General features: G+C 36.0%; 1 protein-coding gene across 1 annotated transcript; it reads left to right on the forward strand.

Annotated features, from left to right (window-relative positions):
- The first annotated feature begins 1,318 nt into the window (after nucleotides 1–1,318).
- LOC149053654 (adhesion G protein-coupled receptor L2-like) lies at nucleotides 1,319–10,514 on the forward strand. Its single transcript, XM_089183497.1, has 18 exons — nucleotides 1,319–1,475; nucleotides 3,182–3,532; nucleotides 3,997–4,055; nucleotides 4,176–4,220; nucleotides 4,380–4,524; nucleotides 4,911–5,039; nucleotides 5,171–5,243; nucleotides 5,932–6,028; nucleotides 6,170–6,228; nucleotides 6,374–6,500; nucleotides 6,789–6,901; nucleotides 7,353–7,455; nucleotides 7,869–8,016; nucleotides 8,438–8,522; nucleotides 8,628–8,694; nucleotides 8,938–9,020; nucleotides 9,318–9,444; nucleotides 9,686–10,514. The coding sequence occupies exons 1-18, from the start codon at nucleotides 1,349–1,351 to the stop codon at nucleotides 9,944–9,946; spliced, it is 2,199 nt and encodes a 732-aa protein (XP_089039623.1). The 5' UTR covers nucleotides 1,319–1,348; the 3' UTR covers nucleotides 9,947–10,514.
- The last annotated feature ends 2,031 nt before the right edge of the window (nucleotides 10,515–12,545 follow it).

Genomic DNA, 12,545 nt, shown 5'->3' on the forward strand with positions numbered 1-12,545 from the left:
TCTTACTTGTCGAAATATAAACAACAAGTCTGCCCAGAAGGTTCAGGTACAGGATATGTTTATTAGCATGATAATGCAGCCAAAAATAGCTGATGTAGGAGCCATTGTGCACAACTTGCTGTCGTAAATAAAGCTTTTGAAGTTATATAACAACTCTAACTGGAAAGGCAAGCAGGTGTACTGCAGAGTCATACATGTGTACCATAATGCAAATGAAGTTTCGTCTACTTCAGCTTTGCAAATAGCTGTAAAGCAGATTTTCGTAAGAACCCTCTTATCTGTGCGATACGATTCTCTAAGACTTAATTAATAGTTAAGGACCTTCGGGGAGAAATGCTGACAATTTGGGAAAGCTTTAAGTTTTTTCTTCTCTTTAGTATCACCATCGTACAGTTCACGATGTTGCCGACGTGCCAAATTGCCTTTAGTCACATTCATAAAACTCTTTTAAAAAGAATACCGCATCTATAAATATTGTGTAAGAAAACCAGGGTTTGGATCGAAATAAGTCAATTGGATTACAAGGAGATGTTTTTAGTATCGTGACCGTTCAAAACTTTGGCCAATATGCCGTCGCTTTTCCTTGAAAAATTTAATCAAGTCAACTGTTTAACATGCGACAGTAGTTATGATTATGAGTAAGATATCGTCATTACAGTAGTATTTTTAGGTATATTTTAAAATTGTGTCGGTAACGGAAAAATTCGAAATGCTTTCGAAATTTGAGTCCTTAAAATATTGTATTCTTCCGACAATTTTTTATCCTTTTAAATAAAATGACGGAACGCATTTTAATCATCATAGCAAATTAGCAAGAGCATGCAAAACACAGTCATTATGAAACCTGACTGACGTTGAAATAGCCACGTTCGGTCACGGATTCGAAAATTTAATTTCGATTGCATGGCGAGGAGAATATACACAAATACAAATATACAAATTTGGCTTACACCTGGAAGAATTGCTGAATCCTTACAAAAACTTGAATTACCGTTTTACAGGCTCACTCATAAAGATTATCGATTCGATGTAGTACTTGCATTCCATTTGTGTGACTATACATTTATTTCAAAGTGCACTTTAGAACCTATAATTGCCAGCCGTAAAGCAACAGAAGTAAGGATAATATTAAAATTGTGAATGTATTTTATACTGAGGTTTAGAATATTTCTCTCGTGAGAACAATTATCACTAGTAATGCATGACATCTCGACAGTCTGTTACAGATATAAAACTGCCTGAAAATCGATCCGCAGATTTCAGCAGAATTGATCGTAGTTGAAATATACTGCGACGTCTAGAAGCTCAGTTACGTTAATGGATTTTTGACAGATGGTTTAATTTATGTATGCGTTTAAATAAGACCAGTTTCCTTGTTAGTTCAACCGACGGATGGAAGATGAATCAAGCGGAACAGGATTCAACTCGGTTGCGTTTTCAAATGTTACTGACTTTGCTAGTTCACTTCTTTCAAGGTAAGAGCTACTTTTCAGTGATATTGTGCTGTGCTTTTCTATTTTAATTGAAGACGAAGAGGATATACGGTTATTATTAATTCAACACTGAAAGGCAATCAAGCGACATGCTTTTCTTGCAACGAACACGAAATTTTAGACAACGTGTAAATACAGCAAAAGAATTTTTTTTTATATAAAAATTTCGTATTTTTAGACCAATTTCATTTATTTTCTTTTTCTTTTCCTGCTATTTAAAGCAAGTCTCTATCACTGGTTAATATTTTTTGATTGTTAAATATAACTCTCTAGTGAACTGTTTGTTTTGACATGGATGGTCCTTTAGCGTTAGTATTTGTTATTCAGGAAATATCAAGTGCCTTCAAAACTTGATCCGTAGAAAAATCTTAAATTATAGACGTTGGAAATGATCGTAGTAACAAAGCTCTCCTCGAAACTCCAGAAGGTTTACGGCATCACTATCATCTTCAAGCTATTTTACCGCTCTGAATCAGATCTACTTTCGTTATCTTATGATATGCTATTTAACTTCAGCGAAATCCCATTAGTTAAGGACCCGCTTCACTTTATAATCTTTACTCCAAACCTAATCGCAGTTTATCTTGGATTCGTCTGTTTTGAACAGTAAATATCACAATAAGCATATCAATTCAATGTTTCTCGTTATTGCATAAGGAACTTAAAATTGACTGTCTGTGATCAAGAGTTAATGTTATTTATCCATAATATGCCAGTTCCTTTAGCGTAAAATTCTAAGTAAGAAACAGTTGTTGTCATGTAGTTTTTGTATAGGTTCCTAAAAAACGCAAAAAAAACGGAAATAAACGCTCGATAAAAATGCTATTTATCTACTTAGGAGTGCATACAGTGTTCGCAGAAGATACGCGCCATGCCTACGTCTACACAATAAGACATCACGCCAATTATGCTTCCTATAATTATGTCATAGGCGGCATTAAATCGGGGAAGATGTATTATGTGAAATAAATCTTAAATTTGCGGGCTCTTTTGTTACGATAAATCTCGCATTTGATAGCAATGAATAAATGATTAACACTATTTTTCTGTTGCATTAGGAGAAAAATATTGTACTTAGTGGGTAGACGGAAAGAGTGGAACTGGTCTTGGATAGGATGTTATTTGATTTCATTTAAAATGAACCAAGCATAATTTTGGATTTGGTTTTGCAGCGGATTTCTGCATTCATAAAGGCACGGTATCTAAAATAGATGATGATTAATAAATTGTACAGGAAGTCGGCCTTTTGATGCACGAGTGCTTACATGAATTGCATTGATTTTACTCTAAGAAGAGGATGCCAGCAGGTATAGTGTAGTTAATAGATGTAATCTACAATGTAAAGGTTGTTTTGCACAGTTTAACGCAAAATTAAGAGGTTTTTTAGGCTTCTGCGAAATAACGATCTTTCATTTGATTGTCGGGGGATTGAACTGATTTTGTAGCTCTTCAACGACAGAGTAATAAACGCAGTCAGATATTTTGATACAATTTGTGGTATCTTGTCAATCTGTTTGTGTGTTGTTGTTGTTTTTTTTTACTTTTGACATCTGAGATGGTGAAATTGTGAAATCGTGAAATATATTGAATCAATTGTAAATTTTCCCAATTATAAAAACCCTGACTTCAAAATACATTACCATTTGTAAAGGCAAAGCTTAAAAAAAAAAATTTTCATCACTTTTCAGAAACTCACTCCTCTTATTTCGTCTACGAACCACTTGATGGACCTAAAGTTACTTGGAATGCAGCAGTTATTGCAAATGACTCTCCCCCGGCAAGAATTTCCAGTATAGAACAGCTTTGTGACGCGCAACCCGACTTATCCCTCTATTCTGCTTACTGGACTGCTCTAAAACTCAATAGCAATGGTTCGTTTCAATGGGGGCGTGTACCTTATATCTCAGCTCACTTACCCTTACCCTTAGAACTCCTGGATAACACAACGTCATTGGACCGCTGTTATGCCATAAGTAACTCTGCGATGAAGCTGAAGTCGATGGATTGCAGCGTTAGACTTCCTGTTGTAGCCTACTATGGTGAGGTCTACCAATCTTTATCAATATTTACATGGCTTCGATAACATTTGCCTAAATATCAACGTGTAGCTTCGTAGCTCAGCAATTATGTCATACTTCTGTAATGTAATTTCTTTTAAATGCAGCTTTCTTACGAAGATTTTCTTCTGTAGCAGTTAATCATTAATGTTAAGAATTACAGTCAGCTCATTCCAAAACCCCAAAAGAAACCTTGACATAACATTATTGTCAATTTGGACTCGCTAAATTACCATAAAAAGTAGCTGGTCTACACGTCTTTATTAATCTGTAAATGAATTACGAAGACAACTTTGCGTTCGTTTTCACCACTCTTTTATCAACTAACGTATTGAAAACTGTGAAAAAAACCCTACGTGTTATTCACTTCTGGGAGCTCAAGGGTTACACCGAGGTGTAGCAAACAAAACTGACCCCATTGCTAATCATTCATTTTTCTTTAACAGATGATTCAGATCCGAATGGTATTATGCCTAATTATACAGATGATTGCCGCCAACATCTGGTAAATAAAGATCATGGTTTATTCAGTGGCTTTGTGTATTCGCGAACAAATTAAGATTTACCAATATTATGCGTTGAATTCATAAGTTGACTCCAATCAAACGTTTTCTTTTTCATGCAGCTTTCAAAGTGCTCACGAAGTAAAGGAACTCGTTCAAAATTGCAGGTAAAATACATTCATACACTTTAAAAAAAAAGTATTCTTACTTCCAACCAAATAGAGCATCATCTGTGATTTCAATTTAAGCAAACTATTCCAATTCAGCTGGTTGTATTTAGCAAAATTAACCCTTTAACTGTTCATGCTTCTTCTGTTGTATCAAAGGCGTTACAATATTCCTGGTCTTGTGAAGAGCATAATAGTACATTGGTCGGTAGCTGCCAAATCGAGGACACTCTCCTGAACTGCTGTCAAAGCTATTGTAGAGAAGGGAATGATATTTATTTCATAGATATGGGATCAGGTTTGGGTAAGTACGTATTGTGTCAACATGGGTCTTAATTTCTGTATCATTGATAAAAATGATATGGTATGGTAAAAACGTACGACATACGACAAAAGAAATAGGAGTCCTCTTCAATAAACCCGTCAGATTTTAAGTCAACTCAATGAAATATTTCTGAAAATCCTCTGAATCATTCGGTCGCTTAAGATCAAATTCCGAGACAATTGCTGCCAAAATAAAGCCTACTTTTTGTCTTGAAATGGGTTCCAAATGTGGCTGTCATGATGGCCGCCATCTTGGATCACGTCACGAGTTCTGTCGCGTCATAGCCCACGATAAAAGGCTTATTTGGTAAAGTTCGTCGTTCTCTATGTACTAATTTTCTGATTTTTTTCTCTGAAATATCATAGATACTAAGTTGAGAAAAGTGCCGAAAGGAATTTCCACTGATATTGAAATAAGTTTTGATACAAATAACAACAGTAATGAAAGCCGACTGGTCAGAATTATTATCACCCACAAAGTGTTTAAAGACGCAGGTAAATATTGAAGTTTCTTCTGAGCGCACACATTTATGATCATCTGGTGTTTAAAAAATAGCGAAGTTATCATTTGTGTTCTGTAGGCAAGCTTCTACTCACGTAGTTTTTTTTTTCGGCCATTCTTCCAGGAAGGGTTATCGCAGTATTGTTGCACCAGAAGGCAAGTAATGAAGACAGCCTTTGGACCTATAACAGAAGCAGGTACGAATTTTTTAGTTCACATGAACCCATTAGGTGTGTGTTAAGAGAGCCCTTTCTGGATGAGTGGAAAATTACTGTTGGAATTGTTTGTTCTTCAATAGCGACTCAAGGGAGGGCGTAAATAAGAGGAGATTTTCATCGATCAAATGCTAAAACTTCACCGGTACCGGTAAACAGCACTTTATATTTAGAAAGCTCCTTTGAACTTTAGGTTTTCAGTTTTCAAATTTACGTTGTCAGATTCTTGAGGGGAAAATGGCAGGGAATGGTCAAGCAATGTCAGGAACTATATTCATGTAAGATTAGCTACTAATGAGATCGAGCATTTTTTGATTGAGTGTCGTAAAACAAAAAACCAAAAATACCCTTTAGTAACCAATAAGAACCCAAACTAAAACCAAAATACCCTTTAGTAACCAAAAAGAACTCAAACTAAAACCAAAAATACCCTTAGTAACCAATAAGAACTCAAACTAAAACCAAGAAAACTGCCCAATTCAACTGAAGGGAAAACGCAGAGGACAAAATAATTATTGTTATTAGTTTTGCATGCGACTGGTTGAGAGGGTGGTGCTAGGTTTCCGAAAAATCACGGTGTAGAGTGAAGCAAAAATATACCATCCCGGATTGGATATTTGACACTCAACTTCTCTAATAATCACACAATTTTGTTATGTTGTCTTTGTAGCTACAGACTGATCTCTGATGTCGTGGGAGTTGTTCTTGACCCTCCCCAGAATGAAACTATTCAAAATAAAATCATCATTCATTTTAGTCACAACGAGGTAAAATAAACTATATTGTTTTTTGATGCAATTATCAGCTTAGGAATTATGATTGTGACTGGGCTTAGACGGAAAAACTAGTATAATTCATCACGTGGACCATTTCACATCATAACGTCATTACGCTTCTTTCGCCGGTAGCCGAGCATTGATCCAAAAGCTGTTGGAAGGAAATGTGTCTTCTGGATAGAGGACTTCAGGTAGGTCATTTTGATTATTCCATCAATCTGTTTGTATATATATCTATATACTTGTTTACATTAGGTGCTCGTGAAAGTTCTCTATTTTTTTTCTTTGCCTCTTTCTTTCTTTCTTATTCAAATTTTATGATCAACTGATTTTCAGCTCGTCGAACGGTTCATGGTCAACTGATGGTTGCACGGTACTGAATGATTCTTCTATGCTATCGACCGTTTGCAGTTGTAACCACCTTACGAATTTCGCAGTTCTAATGCAATACAAGGACATTAAGGTGTGATGTTATAAACGTTCTTTTCAATTGTCTTAATTAGCTTTCTCGGGAACTAAGAAAAAAAGTATGTGCGTCGCTTATGCACACCCTCCTAAGGTTATTTGTCGTTCCCGTGATTGCGTCTCGAATTTTTTTTTTGGCATTTTCTAAGCTTATTGCATTCTCCCCCTTTATTCGTTTATGGAAGGACTAATCATATAGAAAGTTCCATGTTTAACGAAGTCATAACCTGTTAATCATAATTTCCAAACCAGTTTCCAATTTTTATCTCATTTCCGTGATTCTCAGGAGGATAACATTCCACCAGAGCACAGAAGGGCATTGCTTATCATCACTTATATTGGTTGCTCCTTGTCCCTCGTTGGGGAAGTAATGGTTATCTTCATCTACGTGACATTTATGTGAGTACTACTAAAAAACAAAAAGCAAAAGCAAAAAAAGAGGAAAAAATGTCTTACCTATACATGAGAGCAAGGTAAATCTCTAGATTCGTAAATTACTATCAAAGTGCGAGAAATATTATCTTTCAGAACGCGCTAATTGTCTGGTTTTGTTTTGTTTCTAGAAAAATTTGTTCTAAGACGAGATTAGTAATTGAGGAACCATTGCACCAAAATCTCTCTTTTTTTTTCGGCTGAAGTTGAGGTATTTTGACACAAAAATAGCTACTAAAATCAACTTTTAAACATCTTTCATAGTAATGGAATACAAGCAGAGAACGACCCAATAATATATTACAAACTATATAGGCACCTTTCTTCCATCCCCCCCTAGTAGCGTTTGCTCTAGACTACTAGGTGATTGCGAGGAAAAATGTCATGCCCATTTCGTTTATTGAATGCATTTAAACAGGAAGATCAAAGACGAAGGAATCCAAGTCAGGCTAAATCTTTGCACAGCTCTGTTTCTCGCTCAACTAGTATTTTTGTCCGGAATCGATGCCACGAGTAATAAGGTGAGCTAACAAACGTTTGAGATCACATGTTTCTTCGTTCTTCGTAAGCGAGGAACAACGGTATTCCCTAAATGGCCGTCTGCCCAAGGTGATCTCTACTGAGATAGCATCATGTTATTCCCGTTCCGAAAACCAATCCTCTCGAATCTCTCCAGGATATATTGAGCATCCCATACGGCGGTGTATGTACAACATTGAGAGAGAGTTTCTACTAGAAATTTCAAGACATGTTGTCGCTAGATAGTTGGCTCTCGTTACTTCAGTCTACACTATTGCGTATTTCTAGAAGACGATCGAGTTCCCTTGTCCGGAACCGATTTTGGTCTAATATCTCTATGAAGTATATAGTCTCTTGGCCTGATATTTGCTCGGAGCCTCTAATTATCAGCCTACTTCTGGGTCTCACATTTCAGTCCGTGTGCATCTTAGTGGCTGTTTTACTCCATTACTTCTATCTGGCAGCGTTTGGGTGGATGCTTCTGGAGGGAGTTTTCCTGTACGTAATGATTGTTGAGGTATTCAACACAGTGGACATGCGATACCTCTATTTCTTTGGTTGGGGTAAGAAATGTAACAATATCATTGCTACGGTGATGAAAATATTGACGATGATATCTACTTGTACACCACAAAATATCGCACGAGTCGTTATAAGCTACAATTGAAAAGAGGGATATTACTTGGTATAGCTCTAGAAATTAAAGTGATGCATATTTCACATGGAAGAGAATACTGAGGCCAGTACAACCACTGCAACGCATGATAGGAACGGGCCTTCTTGTATTCTGGTTGACCGTATCTTGTCTGTTGTTGTTGTTTTACTTTTGTTGTTGTTGTTGTTGTTATTGTTGTTGTTGTTATTTTTTCGTTGTTATTGTTTTTGTAGTGCTCCCTGAACCTGTTGAGCTGATTTTTATATTTTAGACTCTTGTAGGCCTATGTGTTACTAAGTTATTGAGCTGCTTTCATTCTTATCCTATAGGTTTCCCTATCATACCAATAGTTATTTCTCTTATAATTGGCTCAAGCGGTGAAAAAGGACTTGAGAGTTACACAAATGAAAACTTGTAAGTACTCAGCGTTTTATTCTTCATTATAACTTTTTATTTTCATTAGATAATGACTCATAAGCTGCGTTTTTAGACAGCTCTGTCGTCTGAATTAACTTTCAGCTGCTGGTTGTCCTTCCAGAAGCGTTTGAGCTGGGCCTTTATTGTCCCGGTGTTATTTGTGACAATTGTAAGTCCACCGTCTCTTTGCTTTCACTGTTATCTTAGCTGATAGCCGGAAATGACAAACTCGAAGAATGCATAAATGAATAAATGAAAGAGGAAATCAATAAATGACAGAATTAATGAATGCGTACATCATTTTCTGACTGACTGACTAACTGGCTGGTTGACCGACTTCGTGACACATCTATTATGATTGCCCTCTAGACAATTGGTAAAAGTCTTTATTTTGCTATTCTCGTTTGTTAAGATCAACTTTGTAATACTCATGGCGGTGTTGCGAGAAATCAGAAATCTTCATGAGCCTAATCCTTCTAAAATGAAGACCTTCAGGTATGTTTTTGTTAGGAGTTTTCAGAGGCAAAATGCCACCCAATGATCATCTTTCCTCAAAATAAAATCTTAGATGAATTAGTTTGACATGAAATCGTTTTGTCTTTTTCCTTGGACCTTCATGGATTATTCGCAAAAGAGAATCTTTTCCATTATTCACTCAAGATTAAATAGATAGTTCGAACGATTTCTCTTGATTCCAACTAAATAATTTCCCATGCCAAATGTATATGGCATGGTATATCTTTAGAAGAAAATTGTAACGTGAAAGCAGTTTTGCGTTTTATTCCCTTTTAGAAAAACTCTGAAGTCATTTCTTATTTTAAGTCCTCTGCTGGGTTTAACGTGGGTATTTGGTCTCTTGGCTGTAACAGACGCAGGATTGGTGTTCCAGTATGTTTTTACCATTCTTAACTCTACGCAGGTCTGTACCAATTACGTATACGCATGTCGCTTTGGTCAAATGGGTCTGGGTCTGAGTATAAGAGGGCTCTGGCCGGGGAAAACCATTTTAATCCCACACTTTATTTATCGATTTGGATCACGAAGCCTTCTGTTAAGAAAACAGTATGTTTATTTCATCGGATTAAAAATTAAATTTATGCAAGGAATTATAGTTCAATGACGGAACTTTGTCAAACGCAAGATTTGCTTTACTTTTGTAGGGTATGCTCATATTTCTCTTGCTCGTGCTGAGAAACAGTGAGGTTCGTGCAGCTTTCCGTCACAAAATGCTGAAATGGAGATTAAACACATTTCACAGGAACTCTTCCGGTCGTAGTCAGGCAGAGGTGTATGCACAGTACGGTGGCCAGCGGAAGCGGCAAATAGACCCTGAAGAAACTAAAAAGGAGCTGAGTCGTAACACAACATCAAAAGAGCAGATAGCATTTATCACAAGGCTAGCTCCTCCGAGCGTTCACTGAATCCGTCTGTACTTTTTCCAACATCATTTTTTTAACTCTTAAATCCTTAGGAGTGACTGGGATCTAATTTCTCTGTAGGCAACACTGCTCAATCAAACATTAAAGAGATTTAACCATTCGAAATTCTCCCCATAAATGTTAAAGAAGTCGACAACCATGCCGCCATTATTCAAAAGAAAATAAGAGCCAAAACAAAGCCACAATAGGAGAAAAAATGTCCTTTCATGTTGCTCTACTCCTAGCAGCTGCTTAGATAGATCGCCAAGTGATATTACAAATGTTACAAATCAAAGTGCTCTATGAGCAAACTCGTTGTTAATTATGTTTAATGTTATCTGGTTTAGGGAATTTTGTGGTTGATTGTCATATTTTGAGTACGAGCAGTAGTTCAGTGTTCGCTAATGTAGCAAAGAAACAAAGTAACGTTGGGATAAGAAGGCATTACAATTGAAATGATTATGCTATTACATTTGACAAGGGTGGATGATGCCATGTGTTTTAAACATATATCATTTTTGTTTCTGGTTCAAAAGAAAAGGTTGGAAGTAAATGTGGGTGAAAAGTGAAATTTACTGTCTATCATTGTAAATATTGAAAAATCAAGGCAATACTGTCTTAATGAAAACATTAGTGATTCCCTCTTTATCAAATGAGACAAACGGGAACGAGTGTTGAGTGATATAACTAAGCCCAAACTGCCACCGTCATTTTGGATTTCCGCCTGGGTAGATTTTGGTCGCGTGCTAGGCAATATTTAATCAAGAACAAGATAAATTTCATTTCAGGCCAATATATCAATTTTGTGGTGTATAACTTTTGCATTTTAGTACGTAATATTTATTTTGAACCTTCAAATTGTCTTGAAACTTAAAACAAAATTGTTCTTTAAAAATTCACTGAAAATCGGTAGCCAAAATTATTTGTTTAGGTGTCATTTGATTTTCGGGTTAACCTGTAATTTCGTTAGTCGCCGACACCTTATATTGCTTCACACAGAAAAAATACACGATACGAAATGTAATGATCGATTTTGTCCCCAATCTCACGCCATAACAGAAAAAGCTTTTGAACACCTGTAAATTCCGCAGGTTCCGGAGGTTCCGGATCCGAGGCCAGCTGATCCACAGTTTAGCAACACCCAAACAATCAATAGCCTCATTTACTTTTGCGAAAGAAATAAAACTCATTTTTTCTTTATGCATGGATCAATTTCAAACCGAATTCGCTAGTCCTATTCCAATGCAAAAGCCTAAGTCATCTTTCTCAATTTTGAGTGAGAAGCAGTCAGTGGAGGCTGTATCCTATTTTGTTAGCACTTTTTTGAGGAAAAATGATCGCGTAAATGTGAGCATTGGTGGGGTATGAATTTCATTTCTTTTCATTCAAGGTTACCGGATACCAGACCAACAATTAATTTTGATTTTAGGGTCAATAGATCAAAGTTTAGGGTAACTGCAATCGGAACTCCAAACTTCAAAAAATAAATAGGAGACAACATGAAATTGAAATAGTTAGAACCAAGTTATATTCATGGAAAACGATGGCTTTTCTTTTCTGCCAGAAATCTTAGCAATAATTATAGTACACGGATTTTTTTCTTTTCTTTTTTTCTTCTCTTTTTTGATTTTTTCTTATGAAAGCTAATTCCTCTCGAGCTAATTTTGAAGGCTAATTTCCCTCTAGAGGGGAAACAGAAAACCTACAAGCTAAGAAACTGATGTTATGTAAACGTTGCAAAACGGTTTTCAGGTCCAAATATATTTTATCTCCTAGAAATTCTCCGTGTCGAGCAAGGCATTTCTCCAATATTAATTTAATTTAATAGTGTCAAACAAAATTACATTAAACAGTGAATTCGTAGAAGATTTAAAATCATGTTCAAAAATCTCGACTGCAAACTAACGTTTTGGAGATTTTAATGGGTCATGGCTTTTACGGCCATTTTACGGCTAAAGGCTAATTTCTTTCCGTTTAAGTTAAAAGAAACCATTTTACAGTTGACTGTTTTTTCACGACTAATAGCTCATGTCAATTTTTATACCTAACGGCTAATTTTTTTTTTGTCATTTGACGGCTAACGGTTGACCTTATTGCGAACATCGTTTTATGACGTGTATAAGCATATTACAATGATATTAATCACTAAATAAAAAAAAAATAAAAATAAACGGTGTCGTTTAAACAATTATTCAGTCGCCGACGTTTGGCTGCCTGAAGAGAATAACAAACCACTAGCCCTAAATCTTTTACTATGGAAGAGACAAACAACATTGCTACCTACTCTCCCGCAGCATATGCGAACCCAAAGAGGTAAACAAACAAAAAAACTAAAAAATATTCATAAAGAGGTAAATTATGATTAAATTCTCTGTGGTTCAGGACGTACGTTGTAAAGTCTGCATTGATTTATCATTAAGTATACCTAGTATATGGTCTGTTTATCTGGGGTTTTTCCGGGCTCTCGAGGGAATATACCTTTAGCCGAAAAAACCACACGAGACACCCAAATCATGGCAGAAAACATCTTATGTTTTCCTGTAATTTTTTGCAATAAAAAAAGTCATTTTCTCACGAGGCTAATTTGAACCGTTTTTACCAT

This window comes from Pocillopora damicornis, chromosome 1 (genome assembly GCF_964200805.1).
Source record: "Pocillopora damicornis chromosome 1, jaPocDami1.2, whole genome shotgun sequence".
In the NCBI taxonomy this organism is placed as follows: Eukaryota; Metazoa; Cnidaria; class Anthozoa; order Scleractinia; family Pocilloporidae; genus Pocillopora; species Pocillopora damicornis.